This window comes from Poromitra crassiceps (assembly GCF_964638095.1).
Source record: "Poromitra crassiceps genome assembly, chromosome: 5".
In the NCBI taxonomy this organism is placed as follows: Eukaryota; Metazoa; Chordata; class Actinopteri; order Beryciformes; family Melamphaidae; genus Poromitra; species Poromitra crassiceps.
Window position 1 is genome coordinate 60,875,528 of NC_139642.1, and position 19,192 is coordinate 60,894,719.

Consider the following 19,192-nt stretch of genomic DNA (forward strand, 5'->3'; position numbering starts at 1 on the left):
GGTTCTGGAGTGTTTACAATTATTGTGCATTTATTTTCTATTCAAGATGCATTTTGTAGACATTTTGTGACCTCCTGTCTACATTGCACTTCTATTGAATTGAAAATAAATCTAAAATTCAAGATCACAAAGTACATTTCTTTGCATTCATTTGATTCCCAATCACGACACACTGGTAATAATGATTAATTTCCAATTAAAAATGCTTTGCAATGCAAAATATAGCATTTTAAACATGCGATACAAAGATGCGATTAATCGCGATTAATTATAATTAATCGCACGATTAATCGCGATTAAGAAAATTAATCGTTTGACAGCCCTAGTCAAGATATAAATAAAAAGCATACAACAATAAAACCAATAAGAGCAATACAATTCAATTGACACAATTGACGCAACTTGACGCTGTTCTGAGTTTTTTGCAACTTTAATCTGCACGCAAATCATTATCACAAACGCGAAATCAAAGGCAAGAATGCAATGACAGTTTCTCGTTTTATGCAGAGATTGTTGTTGTGTAAAGATGGCCTAAGCTTGCACGTCTCGTTCAAACAGCCAGGAAGATCATCCCATAATCAAATTGCCTGACATGGATTGACATCATATGACGTTAATGGCAGGGAATGAGTTAAATGTTTGTTGTGATTTGTCTCTGTGCTTCCAGCTCAAGACTCTGCAGTGACGTCCCTCATAGGCAGAGTGAACGACACAGAGAGGGAGGTGAAGAAGCAGAACGATGATCTGAGCGCCTCCAAGGCCGAGCTGCAGCTGCAGAAGAAGAAGGTGGAGGATCTGGAGACGTTGAACAAAGGTGGGACACCCCGGGGAGCTGCATATCAGGCCTGTAGTCAAGACCGCTTTGGTCAAGTTCAAGTCGAAACTGAGACCGCAGAATTACCAGTCCAAATCAAGACCAATACCAGAGCAATGTGTTATCCAAGGCTCCCATTGTATTTATTGACTAAAATAGCACATTTTCTGTTTATTACATTACATTACATTACGTCATTTAGCAGACGCTTTTGTCCAAAGCGACTTACAATATCACATTTTGTCACAGTACAGAAAGCAAATCTGCAACACAATCCATGACAGCTAAGACATTTTGATGGGTTAGAGTAGCACTTTGTAGAAAGTAGTTTTTTTAGTTTATTACCTAATATAGAAAACAGGTATTTTTTATGGGGCTTTACTGGGTTTTTATTCTGTAATGGACAAATCTGCAGTAGTTTATCACCATTCGTGACTTCTGTGTCACTATCATGTGGAAAATTAATTTAAAGTTTAATCCTATAAAGCTAAATAAATCCATTTGAAGTATACAGAATACAGGAAGCTAGGCCTTTTTATCTTAAAAATAAAAGCAGCAATATATAACTGGGTAAGTAAAAAAGAAACAGGACCGTCGATTCACTACGGGTTAAGATTAACTTATAGTTGTCTGTTTTCTATGTGTATTAGGCTTGCACGTCTCGTTCAAACAGCCAAGAAGATCATCCTATGATCAAATAGCCTGACATCATATGACGTTAATGGCAGGGAATGAGTTACACGTTTGTTGTGATTTGTCTCTGTGCTTCCAGCTCAAGACTCTGCAGTGACGTCCCTCATAGGCAGAGTGAACGACACAGAGAGGGAGGTGAAGAAGCAGAACGATGATCTGAGCGCCTCCAAGGCCGAGCTGCAGCTGCAGAAGAAGAAGGTGGAGGATCTGGAGACGGAGAACAAAGGTGGGACACCCCAGGGAGCCGCACTTTAGGGCTGTAGTCATGGTCGAGTTTGAGTCGAGACCGAGACCGCAAAATTACCAGTCCAAATCAAGACCAATACCAGAGCAATGTATTATCCAAGGCTACCATTGTATTTTACTAAAATAGCATATTTTTGGTTTATTACCTAATATAGAAAACAAGTCTTTTTTATGGGGTTTTACTGGGTTTTTATTCTGTGATGGACAAAGCTGGAACAGTTTATCACCATTTGTGACTTCTGTGTCACTATCGTGTGAAAAATTAATTTAAAGTTTAATCCTATAAAGCTAAATCAATTACGTTAGAAATAGACAGCTAGGTCTTTTTACCTCCAAAATAAAAGCAGCAATATATAACTGGGTAAGTAAAAAAAACAGGACTGTCGATTCACTACGGGTTAAGATTAACTTTTACTTGTCTGTTTTCTATGTGTTCTGTGTATTTGATCACACACAAAAACAACTTTGCAACATGCATCAATAAGGCTATTAGTTTATTTAATTGCCATTATTGTGAAGGCTGTAACCAGAAGTTTCAGTTTTATTCTGGCTCACTTGACGCTGTTCTGAGTTTTTTGAAACTTTAATCTGCACGCAAATCATTACCACAAACGCGAAATCAAAGGCAAGAATGCAATGACAGTTTCTCATTTTATGCAGAGAGTGTTGTTGTGTAAAGATGGCCTAAGCTTGCACGTCTCCTTCAAACAGCCAGGAAGATCATGCCATAATCAAATTGCCTGACATGGATTGACATCATATGACGTTAATGGTGGGGAATGAGTTAAACGTTTGTGGTTTTGTCTCTGTGTTTCCAGCTCAAGACTCTGCAGTGACGTCCCTCATAGGCAGAGTGAGCGACACAGAGAGGGAGGTGAAGAAGCAGAACAATGACACAGGAGCTCTCAGAGCCGATCTGAGCGCCTCCAAGGCCGAACTGCAGCTGCAGAAGAAGGTGGAGGATCTGGAGAACAAAGGTGGGACACCCCGGGGAGCCGCACATCAGGGCTGTAGTCAAAACTGCATTGGTCAAGTTCGAGTCGAGACCGAGACCACAAAATTACCAGTCCAAATCAAGACCAATACCAGAGCAATGTGTTATCCAAGGCTACCATTGTATTTGACTAAAATAGCATATTTTTGGTTTATTACCTAATATAGAAAACAAGTCTTTTTTATGGGGCGTTGCTGGGTTTTTATTCTGTGATGGACAAAGCTGGAGCAGTTTATCACCATTTGCGACTTGTGTGTCACTCACTATCATGTAAAAAATGTATTTAAAGTGTAATCCTATAAAGCTAAATCAATCACATTAGAAATAGACAGAATACAGGAAGCTAGGCGGGGAATTTTGTTGTGACTTGTCTCTGTGCCTCCAGCTCAAGACTCTGCAGTGACGTCCCTCATAGGCAGAGTGAACGACACAGAGAGGGAGGTGAAGAAGCAGAACGATGATCTGAGCGCCTCCAAGGCCGAGCTGCAGCTGCAGAAGAAGAAGGTGGAGGATCTGGAGACGGAGAACAAAGGTGGGACACCCCGGGGAGCCGCACATCAGGGCTGTATTCAAGGCCACTTTGGTCGAGTCGAGACCGAGACCGCAAAACTACCAGTCCAAATCAAGACCAATAACAGAGCAATGTGTTATCCAAGGCTACCATTGTATTTATTGACTAAAATAGCAAATTTTTTGTTTATTACATTACATTACGTCATTTAGCAGACACTTTTGTCCAAAGCGATACAATATCACATTTTGTCACAGTACAGAAAGCAAATAGTTTTTTAGTTTATTACCTAATATAGACAACAGGTATTTTTTATGGGGCTTTACTGGGTTTTTATTCTGTAATGGACAAATCTGGAGTAGTTTATCACCATTCGTGACTTCTGTGTCACTATCGTGTGGAAAATTCATTTAAAGTTTAATCTTATAAAGCTGAATAAATCTATTAGAAATAGACAGAATACAGGAAGCTAGGCCTTTTTATCTTAAAAATAAAAGCAGCAATATATAACTGGGTAACTAAAAAAGAAACAGGACCGTCGATTCACTACAGGTTAAGATTAATTTTTAGTTGTCTGTTTTCTATGTGTTCTGTGTATTTGGGATCACAAAAAAACTACTTTGCAACATGCATCAATAAGGCTATTAGTTTATTTAATTGCCATTATTGTGAAGGCTGTAACCAGAAGTTTCAGTTTTATTCTGGCTCACTTGATTGATTGATTGATTGAAAACCTTTATTTATCCCCGTGGGGAGATGCAGGTGTCTAAAACAGTGACAGGGACAGAGGTTAAAAGTACAGAGGTCAAGATTAGGGCTGTCAGCGTTAATCGCGCGGTAACGCGCGCCGATCATAACGCATTATTTTGTTTTAATCGCATTAATCGCATGCCGCTATTTTGTCCCTTCGCGCACCCGTAGGCTACTTGTAGTCAAGCAGTTCGGTTTCCTGTCTCCTGCTTGTGCAGGCGAGAACGACAGCAATACGCTTTTAAATGGCTCGTTTTACTTCCCAAATGGCACAGTGGATAAGTCGAGAGCCGTAGTTTGCGCCTTGTGTAAAACGGAATTAAAATATCACCGAAGTATCGAGTTTGAGGCGAGCGATCACCTAAAAGTAGCTAGCGGCCAGCTAGCAGCCAGCTAGTTAGCGCGAGACTCGTCACTCATTCTTCCTTCAGAGTCTCGGATGCGCCGGTCCTCTAACCACTGGGAGGTCGGCTCCAATGGCTTCACGCGATATACACGTTATCAATACACAGTTTCCAATACCGAGCCATTATTCACATGGAAGTGCCAAAGTTTTTAGCTCAGATACAGCCTTCTTCGGCTGTGTCATTTTGTGTTTCGACTGCTCCACAGCGCCGCCGCCGGAAGTATCGGTTCTGGAGTGTTTACAATTATTGTGCATTTATTTTCTATTCAAGATGCATTTTGTAGACATTTTGTGACCTCCTGTCTACATTGCACTTCTATTGAATTGAAAATAAATCTAAAATTCAAGATCACAAAGTACATTTCTTTGCATTCATTTGATTCCCAATCACGACACACTGGTAATAATGATTAATATCCAATTAAAAATGCTTTGCAATGCAAAATATAGCATTTTAAACATGCGATACAAAGATGCGATTAATCGCGATTAATTATAATTAATCGCACGATTAATCGCGATTAAGAAAATTAATCGTTTGACAGCCCTAGTCAAGATAGAAATAAAAAGCATACAACAATAAAACCAATAAGAGCAATAAAATTCAATTGACACAATTGACGCAACTTGACGCTGTTCTGAGTTTTTTGCAACTTTAATCTGCACGCAAATCATTATCACAAACGCGAAATCAAAGGCAAGAATGCAATGACAGTTTCTCATTTTATGCAGAGATTGTTGTTGTGTAAAGATGGCCTAAGCTTGCACGTCTCGTTCAAACAGCCAGGAAGATCATCCCATAATCAAATTGCCTGACAGGGATTGACATCATATGACGTTAATGGCAGGGAATGAGTTAAACGTTTGTTGTGATTTGTCTCTGTGCTTCCAGCTCAAGACTCTGCAGTGACGTCCCTCATAGGCAGAGTGAACGACACAGAGAGGGAGGTGAAGAAGCAGAACGATGATCTGAGCGCCTCCAAGGCCGAGCTGCAGCTGCAGAAGAAGAAGGTGGAGGATCTGGAGACGTTGAACAAAGGTGGGACACCCCGGGGAGCTGCATATCAGGCCTGTAGCCAAGACCGCTTTGGTCAAGTTCAAGTCGAAACTGAGACCGCAGAATTACCAGTCCAAATCAAGACCAATACCAGAGCAATGTGTTATCCAAGGCTCCCATTGTATTTATTGACTAAAATAGCACATTTTCTGTTTATTACATTACATTACATTACGTCATTTAGCAGACGCTTTTGTCCAAAGCGACTTACAATATCACATTTTGTCACAGTACAGAAAGCAAATCTGCAACACAATCCATGACAGCTAAGACATTTTGATGGGTTAAGTAGCACTTTGTAGAAAGTAGTTTTTTTTAGTTTATTACCTAATATAGAAAACAGGTATTTTTTATGGGGCTTTACTGGGTTTTTATTCTGTAATGGACAAATCTGCAGTAGTTTATCACCATTCGTGACTTCTGTGTCACTATCATGTGGAAAATTAATTTAAAGTTTAATCCTATAAAGCTAAATAAATCCATTTGAAGTATACAGAGCCGCACTTTAGGGCTGTAGTCATGGTCGAGTTTGAGTCGAGACCGAGGCCGCAAAATTACCAGTCCAAATCAAGACCAATACCAGAGCAATGTATTATCCAAGGCTACCATTGTATTTTACTAAAATAGCATATTTTTGGTTTATTACCTAATATAGAAAACAAGTCTTTTTTATGGGGTTTTACTGGGTTTTTATTCTGTGATGGACAAAGCTGGAACAGTTTATCACCATTTGTGACTTCTGTGTCACTATCGTGTGAAAAATTAATTTAAAGTTTAATCCTATAAAGCAAAATCAATTACGTTAGAAATAGACAGAATACAGGAAGCTAGGCCTTTTTACCTCCAAAATAAAAGCAGCAATATATAACTGAGTAAGTAAAAAAAACAGGACTGTCGATTCACTACGGGTTAAGATTAACTTTTAGTTGTCTGTTTTCTATGTGTTCTGTGTATTTGATCACACACAAAAACAACTTTGCAACATGCATCAATAAGGCTATTAGTTTATTTAATTGCCATTATTGTGAAGGCTGTAACCAGAAGTTTCAGTTTTATTCTGGCTCACTTGACGCTGTTCTGAGTTTTTTGAAACTTTAATCTGCACGCAAATCATTACCACACAAAGGCAAGAATGCAATGACAGTTTCTCGTTTTATGCAGAGATTGTTGTTGTGTAAAGATGGCCTAAGCTTGCACGTCTCGTTCAAACAGCCAGAAAGATCATGCCATAATCAAATTGCCTGACATGGATTGACATCATATGACGTTAATGGTGGGGAATGAGTTAAACGTTTGTGGTTTTGTCTCTGTGTTTCCAGCTCAAGACTCTGCAGTGACGTCCCTCATAGGCAGAGTGAGCGACACAGAGAGGGAGGTGAAGAAGCAGAACAATGACACAGGAGCTCTCAGAGCCGATCTGAGCGCCTCCAAGGCCGAACTGCAGCTGCAGAAGAAGGTGGAGGATCTGGAGAACAAAGGTGGGACACCCCGGGGAGCCGCACATCAGGGCTGTAGTCAAAACTGCATTGGTCAAGTTCGAGTCGAGACCGAGACCACAAAACTACCAGTCCAAATCAAGACCAATACCAGAGCAATGTGTTATCCAAGGCTACCATTGTATTTGACTAAAATAGCATATTTTTGGTTTATTACCTAATATAGAAAACAAGTCTTTTTTATGGGGCGTTACTGGGTTTTTATTCTGTGATGGACAAAGCTGGAGCAGTTTATCACCATTTGCGACTTGTGTGTCACTCACTACCATGTAAAAAATGTATTTAAAGTGTAATCCTATAAAGCTAAATCAATCACATTAGAAATAGACAGAATACAGGAAGCTAGGCGGGGAATTTTGTTGTGATTTGTCTCTTTGCTTCCAGCTCAAGACTCTGCAGTGACGTCCCTCATAGGCAGAGTGAACGACACAGAGAGGGAGGTGAAGAAGCAGAACGATGATCTGAGCACCTCCAAGGCCGAGCTGCAGCTGCAGAAGAAGAAGGTGGAGGATCTGGAGACGGAGAACAAAGGTGGGACACCCCGGGGAGCCGCACATCAGGGCTGTATTCAAGGCCACTTTGGTCGAGTCGAGACCGAGACCGCAAAACTACCAGTCCAAATCAAGACCAATAACAGAGCAATGTGTTATCCAAGGCTACCATTGTATTTATTGACTAAAATACCAAATTTTTTGTTTATTACATTACATTACGTCATTTAGCAGACACTTTTGTCCAAAGCGATACAATATCACATTTTGTGACAGTACAGAAAGCAAATAGTTTTTTAGTTTATTACCTAATATAGACAACAGGTATTTTTATGGGGCTTTACTGGGTTTTTATTCTGTAATGGACAAATCTGGAGTAGTTTATCACCATTCGTGACTTCTGTGTCACTATCATGTGGAAAATTAATTTAAAGTTTAATCTTATAAAGCTGAATAAATCTATTAGAAATAGACAGAATACAGGAAGCTAGGCCTTTTTATCTTAAAAATAAAAGCAGCAATATATAACTGGTTAACTAAAAAAGAAACAGGACCGTCGATTCACTACAGGTTAAGATTAATTTTTAGTTGTCTGTTTTCTATGTGTTCTGTGTATTTGGGATCACACAAAAAAACTACTTTGCAACATGCATCAATAAGGCTATTAGTTTATTTAATTGCCATTATTGTGAAGGCTGTAACCAGAAGTTTCAGTTTTATTCTGGCTCACTTGATTGATTGATTGATTGAAAACCTTTATTTATCCCCGTGGGGAGATTCAGGTGTCTAAAACAGTGACAGGGACAGAGGTTAAAAGTACAGAGGTCAAGATTAGGGCTGTCAGCGTTAATCGCGCGGTAACGCGCGCCGATCATAACGCATTATTTTGTTTTAATCGCGTTAATCGCATGCCGCTATTTTGTCCCTTCGCGCACCCGTAGGCTACTTGTAGTCAAGCAGTTCGGTTTCCTGTCTCCTGCTTGTGCAGGCGAGAACGACAGCAATACGCTTTTAAATGGCTCGTTTTACTTCCCAAATGGCACAGTGGATAAGTCGAGAGCCGTAGTTTGCGCCTTGTGTAAAACGGAATTAAAATATCACCGAAGTATCGAGTTTGAGGCGAGCGATCACCTAAAAGTAGCTAGCGGCCAGCTAGCAGCCAGCTAGTTAGCGCGAGACTCGTCACTCATTCTTCCTTCAGAGTCTCGGATGCGCCGGTCCTCTAACCACTGGGAGGTCGGCTCCAATGGCTTCACGCGATATACACGTTATCAATACACAGTTTCCAATACCGAGCCATTATTCACATGGAAGTGCCAAAGTTTTTAGCTCAGATACAGCCTTCTTCGGCTGTGTCATTTTGGGTTTCGACTGCTCCACAGCGCCGCCGCCGGAAGTATCGGTTCTGGAGTGTTTACAATTATTGTGCATTTATTTTCTATTCAAGATGCATTTTGTAGACATTTTGTGACCTCCTGTCTACATTGCACTTCTATTGAATTGAAAATAAATCTAAAATTCAAGATCACAAAGTACATTTCTTTGCATTCATTTGATTCCCAATCACGACACACTGGTAATAATGATTAATATCCAATTAAAAATGCTTTGCAATGCAAAATATAGCATTTTAAACATGCGATACAAAGATGCGATTAATCGCGATTAATTATAATTAATCGCACGATTAATCGCGATTAAGAAAATTAATCGTTTGACTGCCCTAGTCAAGATATAAATAAAAAGCATACAACAATAAAACCAATAAGAGCAATAAAATTCAATTGACACAATTGACGCAACTTGACGCTGTTCTGAGTTTTTTGCAACTTTAATCTGCACGCAAATCATTATCACAAACGCGAAATCAAAGGCAAGAATGCAATGACAGTTTCTCGTTTTATGCAGAGATTGTTGTTGTGTAAAGATGGCCTAAGCTTGCACGTCTCGTTCAAACAGCCAGGAAGATCATCCCATAATCAAATTGCCTGACATGGATTGACATCATATGACGTTAATGGTGGGGAATGAGTTAAACGTTTGTTGTGATTTGTCTCTGTGCTTCCAGCTCAAGACTCTGCAGTGACGTCCCTCATAGGCAGAGTGAACGACACAGAGAGGGAGGTGAAGAAGCAGAACGATGATCTGAGAGCCTCCAAGGCCGACCTGCAGCTGCAGAAGAAGAAGGTGGAGGATCTGGAGACGGAGAACAAAGGTGGGACACCCCGGGGAGCTGCATATCAGGCCTGTAGTCAAGACCGCTTTGGTCAAGTTCAAGTCGAAACTGAGACCGCAGAATTACCAGTCCAAATCAAGACCAATACCAGAGCAATGTGTTATCCAAGGCTCCCATTGTATTTATTGACTAAAATAGCACATTTTCTGTTTATTACATTACATTACATTACATTACGTCATTTAGCAGACGCTTTTGTCCAAAGCGACTTACAATATCACATTTTGTCACAGTACAGAAAGCAAATCTGCAACACAATCCATGACAGCTAAGACATTTTGATGGGTTAGAGTAGCACTTTGTAGAAAGTAGTTTTTTTTAGTTTATTACCTAATATAGAAAACAGGTATTTTTTATGGGGCTTTACTGGGTTTTTATTCTGTAATGGACAAATCTGCAGTAGTTTATCACCATTCGTGACTTCTGTGTCACTATCATGTGGAAAATTCATTTAAAGTTTAATCCTATAAAGCGGTGGCTCAGTGGTAGAGCTGTCGCCTCACAGTCAGAAGGTCCTGAGTTCGATTCTCGCCTGGGACACTGTGAGCGCTGTGGTTGTGTTCCCCCCCATATCCTCAGTGCCCACTGCCCAGGTGGGGTATCTCGTCGTAAGGGCCTTTCTCTCTGTGTGGAGTTTGCATGTTCTCCCCGTGCTCCCCCAGGGGGTTCCTCCGTATATAACCCCTCCACCAAAAACATGCAGAAGATCAGATCGTCATCGTCATCCGACCAGTGACGACAACATCCGAAGTTGGTCCCCGGGCGCTGTACGAGAAAGGGACCACTGCTCCTGGCCTGCCCCCCGGAGGAAAGGACATGCCTGGATGGGTTAAATGCAGAGGACACTTTTCACCGGCCACCGTCAGCATGAGTGTGTTGTGGCCGCATGCATGTGTTGTGGTGTTCGTGTGACAATAAAAGACGGGGCTTGTCCCGTTACGAGAGTTTTTTTTTTTTTTAAATAAATCCATTTGAAGTATACAGAATACAGGAAGCTAGGCCTTTTTATCTTAAAAATAAAAGCAGCAATATATAACTGGGGAAGTAAAAAAGAAACAGCACCGTCGATTCACTACGGGTTAAGATTAACTTTTAGTTGTCTGTTTTCTATGTGTATTAGGCTTGCACATCTCGTTCAAACAGCCAAGAAGATCATCCTATGATCAAATAGCCTGACATCATATGACGTTAATGGCAGGGAATGAGTTAAACGTTTGTTGTGATTTTGTCTCTGTGCTTCCAGCTCAAGACTCTGCAGTGACGTCCCTCATAGGCAGAGTGAGCGACACAGAGAGGGAGGTGAAGAAGCAGAACGACGATCTGAGCGCCTCCAAGGCCGAGCTGCAGCTGCTGAAGAAGAAGGTGGAGGATCTGGAGACGTTGAAGAAAGGTGGGACACCCCGGGGAGCCAGACATCAAGGGCTCTATTCCCTCCCTGGCTTTAGGCGCTAAACTGGCGTTAAACGCAAAAAAAAAACTTTGCGCCTGCGTACCCCTGACTCTAGGAGATAGCATCATGTTTTTACGCCTCGAAATGCGCTTGACGCTGAAGAGGCGTGTGGCACAGTGCCAGAATAGGCTAGAATGGGCGTTTCTGCCTTAAATACCAGCCTAAAGCGATCTTCCCAACTGGCATTAGTGCTTCTCAAAACCAGGCCTTATTCACTGCGCCGGCTCCCCTACCCAATGCCACACAAGACACACATGCTTCTCTCCCAGCATGCATTGAGGCTAATACATTTTGACAAGAGAAAGCAACCAAATCAGCCTAAGTAGGCTAAGTGGTAGATAGAAATAATATTTATGTTAACACAACATGCAATCCTAGAACATTTCAATATTGGACAAAATAAAACATAAAAATCAAAACACAACCCTATGTGAAACATACATGTAATCCAAGGTCGTATATATATCCGTCTCAAATACAACGTGGTATAGCCGAGTGACAACTGTGACACGGTTGTACTGTGATGTCCGCTGCAACAAGACTTAGCTTACTTGACATGTTGTTTTTCAATAAAAACACATTTATGCCATGACTTTACATAATGTATATTTATGTCGGATAATTTAGCCTGTGCTGTTATGTGCAGGAGCAGCAGGTAGTCTACAAGTTATAAAACTGCTTGCCCTGAATGAGCCGATTGGGGGTGCTTGTTCACTATTGTGAAAGTTATGTGTTGACAACATAAAGATCATGGAATTGGATGGTATCAGGAATGTCACCGATAGTTAACGTTCTATATTGTAGGCTACAGGGAGATGCAGCCGCAACCCGGACTGGATCGAGTGGATCGGAGCTTGGAAAGGAAGAATGTCATTGCTTTACTGCAGGTCACCAATGGCCACAATTGTGAATAATTCTATGCTTAAGAAGGCGTGGTTAAATGGTTAGCGCCGGCTTTAGCGCCGAGGAAGAATTAGGGAATGCGCCTGACCACGCCTACTGATAGCGCCGCGCCAGGCCATAAACGCTAATTTAAGACCAGGGGGCAGATAGAGCCCCAGGGCTGTAGTCAAGACTGCCTTGGTTGAGTTCGAGTCGAGACTGAGACCACAAAACTACCAGTCCAAATCAAGACCAATACCAGAGCAATGTGGCTACCATTGTATTTATTGACTAAAATAGCATATTTTTTGTTTATAACCTAATATAGAAAGGAGGCTTCTAAAGTCATTCCAACAAAGATAGCATGTTTTAAGGACATAATTCACATAACCTTTCTAAACCTAAGCCTGATTCAGTCCGCCTGGATTTATTTAGTTGTTTTGGCTGTAAAAGTGTCAGAAAATGTTTTTGGAGTAAGTGCTTTTGCCCCTTTGTTCAGAATCAGTTCAACTTTCATTATCTGGAGTTATTTACATTTCACAGTATGTCTTGAGTGTGTAATAACAGTTTAGAGGGAAGAAAAACAAAAAACCGAATTGGATTTGACAGGCTTTTAGTATAGAAAGCAATATAATTCCACAGATGTAAAGATTTACACAATTTGAATTGGAAAATGAACTTGTTATCCAACTGTCAGTAAAGTTTTTGCCCCCCAGGGCTTCTGGAAAGAGGTTCTTCTGCTTCTTTTTCCTCATCAGGGAAAATCGCTTTTTGTGCCTTCTTTTGCACAAACTGTGATTTCACATTTACAAGTACACATGTACATGTACATGTACACTGAAATTGAAACTTTTTTTTTTTTTGGAAACTGAAAATTTGAACTATACAAACTATTTACAATGTCCAACAAAGTCTGTGAGCTCCCTGGCCTTTTTATTGTCTTTCCTAATTTCCAGACGTGTTCTGGCCTTTTCCTTGGTGGTATTCCTTGAAACAGTTCCTGTCTGGCCACAGACACAGGTCCACTGCAGAGGGAAAGTGCATGCGTAAAGGCGCACCTTGGATAGCCTATCCACCTCTGTATTTACTATACATATTGTTATTACTCATGCAGGTCATGATATTGAGAAGTATTATTTGAATAAAGTTGAAAGTTTTTGTTTGAGTGAAGTCAATATCCACTGTATATTTACTGAAAAGTATTTCACAGTACTTACAATGGCGTGGCGTCTTCTTCACTGTGACTGAATCTCCGAGGTCGCTTGGTCGTTCTGATTGAACACTTCGAGATGTTGAGACTAAAAAAAAACTACACAAAACACTGAAAGACAACGGACAAACACTGAAATAAAACAAATAAAACTGATGTCTGGGAATTGTTCCAAAAAATACACCGTGACTTTCTTTTCTCTCTCTTTCTCGTCTTTTTCTGATTTCACTTCCCTGTTTGTTTGTCGCCCTGCTGACGTGGTTCCCAATGGATTACCGTAATGTCATGTATATGGGGAGAAAGCGCAGCTTCTTCTCTTTCTAGAACCGTCGAGATTTCTCTGATAGCACAAACGGTCTAGGAGTTACGGTACTGAGAACAGGGCATGGTATTTGGGAGCGCTGGCGCTCCCATAGGTTTAGAGAACTGCTCTACTGTAGCAGCTACATGTGGGCAGGGTGGTGATGCTACAATACCATGAATGAGAATCTGACATTTTCGATGCAGGTGCTGCCAGAAGCTGCAAAGAACTCAAAGATGAATTCAGTGTTGACACAGGTGAAGTGATGCGCACAAACTCACTCATCTCATGTTGCATTGTTGTTATTTAGGTGATCCTGATGATCCAATCAGTTGCTACCAGACATTGTCATGTCACAAAATACTACACACTCCTCTGTCCTTTTTTAGATGGGTTGTACAACCTGACCACTGCTCAAGGCATGATCTACCAGACGTTCTGTGACATGACCACTGCAGGCGGTGGCTGGACGCTGGTGGCGAGCGTACACGAGAACTCCATGAGTGGCAAATGTACAGCAGGTGACCGCTGGTCCAGCCAGCAGGGGAACAACGCTAATCGTCCAGATGGAGATGGGAACTGGGCCAACAAAAACATCTTTGGAAAGCCAGAAGGTGCCACCTCTGATGACTTCAAGGTACAGTAGATGCTTCCTGACTCATAATGCATGACTGACTAACATAACTCGTGAGGAAAACGCTTTTTTTTAAGTGCAGTTGAAAGAAACAAGTACACAGGGATGGATGGATGGTTGCTTCACAGAGATGGTTGCTTCACTTGCTAAATGTCTTTTCCAGAATCCTGGTTACTATGACCTAGCAGCAGAAGATATGTCCGTGTGGCATGTTCCCAACAGCAGCCCACTGGATAACTGGAGAAGCAGAGCCATCTTACGATACCATACCCTCAGCGGCTTCTTACCCACATATGGAGGGAACCTCTTCACACTCTTTTCAGTAAGATTATACCTTCTCCACTTAACATAACTTTAGATGAACTGTTAAGTGGCCTGCAAGCCTAGAGGGTTAGAATCCTTATTTCATGAACACATTTGAGCAGGCCTGCCTGGAGCCAGTAGTAGCTATACAAGCTTTGTTTTTACAGTGTGGCCACTAGGGGCCGAGGCGTCTAAGAGGGTCTGTCCCTGTGTGCCCCACAAAAGAAAGTGGCCAGGTCGCCAATCTTCTTCTTCTAATGGCTTTCCGGCAGACTGGATGCCGTGCGGCACATTGCTGCCTCTCACAGGATATTACACAAATTCCAGACTCGGGGGTCCGCCCCCTTCTCAAGGCTCCTCCCTCTGGCCCCCTCGCTCTCCTGTTTGCCTGCCGTGTTCCCGGACCTCTTGCCCCTCGTGCCAGCGCACCGACCTCCTCCCCCTGACACTAAGCAATTGTGATGTCATTGGTGATGATGTCATCAGTGAGTGATGTCACTCGAGCAATTGTGATGTCATCTGTGATGGTGTCATTGGCCCCTAGTGTCCACGCCGTCGAAACCACGCCATTATCAGACTCCGTGGCTTGTTTGAATGATAGTATTGTTATAGCTGATTGTCTGTTAATATGATTGTTAGGTTCCATTTAATTTACAGCACTTTGTAATACGTACTGGTAAAAGTGCTACATTTAAAAAGTTAGTGACATTAATCTTAGTTAATGCTTGGATGTGTGTTTTTATATTGCTCTGATTGATTGACTGATTGCTGTAAGAAAATAGTACTAACTTTTTTTTTCTCCCCCCCCAATGTAAAGCGTTACCCAGTGAGACATAATGCAGGGTCTTGCCCCAGAGACAATGGACCGTCCATCCCTATCATATATGATCATGGAACTACGGAGACCACAAAGATGTTTTATGGACCTCATACGAGAGGTAATAGAATTTAAAAAACGATCCTGTAGTATAGAGATAGCCTATGGGGGTGCTCTTGTCCTCAGCTGTGATCTTGGTACAATATTGAGAAAATGCGTACTAATACACAATAGTAATGTGCAGGTTTTTGTGGTCATATGGTGTGCCCCGGGAAAGCTCTTTGCATGTAGCTTCAGGAATCTTTATTGAACATGGCACATACTGTACAGGTCCTAGATTCAATCTGAAAAGTCTTGTTTGTGCTTCACCTACAGGTAGGAATACGCCAGGCTACATCTCCTTCAGAGCTTTCACCTCTAGTGCTGCCACTGCCATCTGCTCTGGGACAAAACCAAACGGATGCGAGAATGAACATGTGAGTCCATTTATCTGACTGCTTTGTTGCCGTAGGTCAGTAATCGCAGATATTGCAAACCAACAAGTGCAAATTTGCAATATCTGTGACCAGATATGCGAATTGCTTGGTGGTGAACTTTTTGTTAGAACAACCAACCGACCGACCTATAGAGCTGCTGGTCTCAACCGACCGACAGAGCGACCTATAGAGCTGCTGGTCGCAGCTAAAAAAGTATGTCCTTGTGTGCATGACTGTGAAAGAATGAAAAGTCCTGGAATCCTTACAAGTGTAGTATGACTACCAAAGGTCCAGCCCAGTCTCCAAAACAATGTTAAATAGAAACGTTTGTCCACGGCCTGAAAACGTTTCGGTTGTACAATTTCGGCTCAAAAATTGTTAAATGGATTTTTTTGGGGGGTGGGGTTCATGAGCTTTAGGGTGAGGGTCTGAGGTGGTCGGGAGACCCCCTTCAAGGAGACCCCAGGGGCCCCTCTCCCACGCCCCATGCCTAACCCTAACCCCTTACCCTAACCCAGTGGTTCTCAAAAATGTTCTGTCATGCCCCACTTTGGAGGAGGAAACATGTTCATGCCCCACTTTGGAGGAGGAAACTTGTTCATGCCCCACCGCCCCAACACAATTGTAACAAAAGGGTCGCGATCATGACCATTCCTTTCTATTTTCTTTCAGTAATGTTGTCCAAATAAAAAAACATAATACATTAAAATAATCAATCAGAAATTGCAATCACTTTGCTAGAACAAAGTTAACCAGATTGCTCCATCAAATTGAATGAAATGTGCAATCACTTATAACGATATGAATAAAGTTCTATCTGTGCAAAAAATAACATATTTGGCAAGAAAAAAATTAATTAAGTCTTATCACTGGCTGCAATGAACCTGTTTTGCACTGCACATATTTCCAGAATAGTAACAATAAAGTGCAACCTGTGCAAAACAAAACATGTTCAAATATTAGGCAATATGAATGAACCATCCAAGGAATGAATGTGAAGTCACTAGAGAAGCGGGGTTCATTTATTGCTCACCGGGAAAGAAGTCAGACGTCAAAACATTGGTTCCGCGCTGCATTTCTGCATTTCCCCCTGCGCCCCCCCTGTTTTGCCACTGCACCCCACAGGGGGATGCCCGCCCGCCCCACACTTTGAGAAACACTAACCTAACCTCTCCCATCCCCCATGCCTAAACCTAACCTCTCCCATCCCCCATGCCTAAACCTAACCTCTCCCACCCCCCATGCCTAAACCTAACCTCTCCCATCCCCCATGCCTAAACCTAACCTCGCCCAACCCTCTCAAAACTCCCACCCCTGTAAAAACTACCATTCAAAAATACATTTCCATTTAACAATTTTACAGCCGAAATTGTGAAATAGAAATGTTTTTGGCTGTGGACAAATGTCAATTTTCTAAGAGACTGTGTTGCAGCCGTCATAGGGCCCTTCAAATGTAAAGAAACCTTTTTCTTTTGTACATCTTAAAGTCATATTCTTGAAGAGAGTAGGACTTCTAGATGGACAATGTGCATCTTTTATAGCCTACTTTATGGCTTTCAAGTACATCTAAAACTAATTAGCTCTTACAAACTGATATTCCTTGTATCAAGCGCTCTGCCAGAGCTAAAAGATACTTTAAAATGTAAAAAAAAAAAAAAAAAGCTTGTTTACATTTGAAGGGCTCTAAAAATGTGCTTATATCCATATATAGCAGAACTAATGTAAAACAGAGGAATGTCTTCACAAGTATCACAACACAAGGCTGTCTATGTATCTTTTTTTATAGACCTGTATCGGTGGAGGAGGATATTTCGCTGAGGGTGCACCAAGACAATGTGGAGACTTCACGGCCTTTGACTGGGATGGCTATGGCACCAATCGTGGCTGGAGTGCATCCAAGGAAATCACTGAGGCTGCTGTGTTGCTCTTCTATCGCTGATGTTCCACCATCCAGCAGAGCAGAGTCGTCCTCAGGCTGAGAGACGCTACCCAGCAAGAGAGAGGAACCCTCTGAGATACCTGAAGGACCTTCATGTTGGATACTAGTGTAGCAAAGTGCCCTTGTCTGCCTATTTTTAAATCCAAGCTAAAGACCTTTATGTTTACTCTTGCTTTTAACTGCTACTAAACTACTGCCTCTCTCGACCTGTAATTTTTAAAAAGAAATTCCTGTACATTTCCAACAAATGGACTGTACATGTAATAATAATTTGAGTATATATTTTAACTAAAACTGTCGGCTGTGTTTTTTATATGTGCATTGCTTTGCTGCTTGTTTTTTCGATTATTTTTTTGTAAAGCACCTTGAATTGCCTTTGTGTATGAAAGGTGCTATATAAATAAAATTTGACTTGACTTGACTTGTCCTATCTTGAAGATGTACTTTGTATTAACTGAATAAGTATAACTGTGCATTACTTCTTTATTAAATCCTTCTATAAGCATCAAGAAGCTCCTTTTTTCTATTTACGGATACTAGTGTAGCTAAATGATAATAATATGAGGTTGAATAGAAACAAATCTAAATAAAGTAATTTTCTGTTGAGGATGTTGTTTGTTTAAAAGTTGAAACAAGGTAATAGCGCAAAGGACTATTATATAAAAGTCTGATAATCTAACAAAAGAAATTGAAAGAAAATATAAGTGTTAAAGAAAACAAACATTTTCCTAGAGTTAGCTATTTGGCTGTACTGTACAGCAGTGGTTCTCAAATGGGGTCTGGGGACCCCCAGGGGTCCTTGAAGGGGTTCCAGGGGGTCCCCAGCCAAAAGGGGGGTACTTTATTTTCGCTATAATCCCATTCATAAGTATCACAATGACTATTTTGGTCATGGGTTTTATACACTTTCTGTAATAAAACATCTAAAAGCATCAATCTTATTATCATATGGGGGACCATGTGACAAAATCCTATCAAATGGGGGTCCGTGGTCTAATTTGTCAGTTTAGGGGTCCTTCATGTGAAAAGATTTGAGAAGCACTGCTGTACAGTACAATACAGCACACAGAAAGGGGGCTGTAGTGTTATCAACTGTTGTGTTGTTGTGCATCACTGCCGCCTAGTGGACAGATACCGTTGGTATCCTGTACCAGAGTTTTGAAGAGTATATTAAATTGACCGAGTTAAGCTTAATTTATACTTATTAGAAAGTGTCGCTCAGCACATGGTCACAGACGAAAAAGAAAGTGTCGCTCATGGTGTTGCATTTATACTTCAGTGAATGTTCGCCTCGGTTCAACGGTCACGTGACACTCGAACGCTATAAGCAGACAGCCAAGAGAAGAGAGGGAAGGCACAGTGAAACCACCTCGGAAGCAAGATGTAACGTACTTGGCTCCAGCCGCATATAAACAACACACAACTCACCTCTCTCTCTGGGAAATTGGTCACAATGTTCTTTGTGATTTTCACGAAGTCATACATC

At 41.4% G+C, this 19,192-nt stretch overlaps 1 protein-coding gene across 1 annotated transcript in view; it reads left to right on the top strand.

The window, feature by feature from the left end:
* LOC310776664 (intelectin-like) overlaps window positions 1–17,706 on the top strand; it is a gene marked incomplete at both ends in the record, with an annotated part of 35,288 nt that extends 17,582 nt beyond the window's left edge. The window contains 7 exons of the mRNA XM_083636828.1: window positions 10,974–11,084; window positions 13,744–13,794; window positions 13,927–14,174; window positions 14,335–14,493; window positions 15,292–15,412; window positions 15,667–15,767; window positions 17,554–17,706. Of these exons, the coding sequence (XP_083492954.1) occupies window positions 10,974–11,084; window positions 13,744–13,794; window positions 13,927–14,174; window positions 14,335–14,493; window positions 15,292–15,412; window positions 15,667–15,767; window positions 17,554–17,706 (944 nt within the window). The remainder of the gene's footprint in view (window positions 1–10,973; window positions 11,085–13,743; window positions 13,795–13,926; window positions 14,175–14,334; window positions 14,494–15,291; window positions 15,413–15,666; window positions 15,768–17,553) is intronic.
* Between the last annotated feature and the right edge of the window lie 1,486 nt (window positions 17,707–19,192).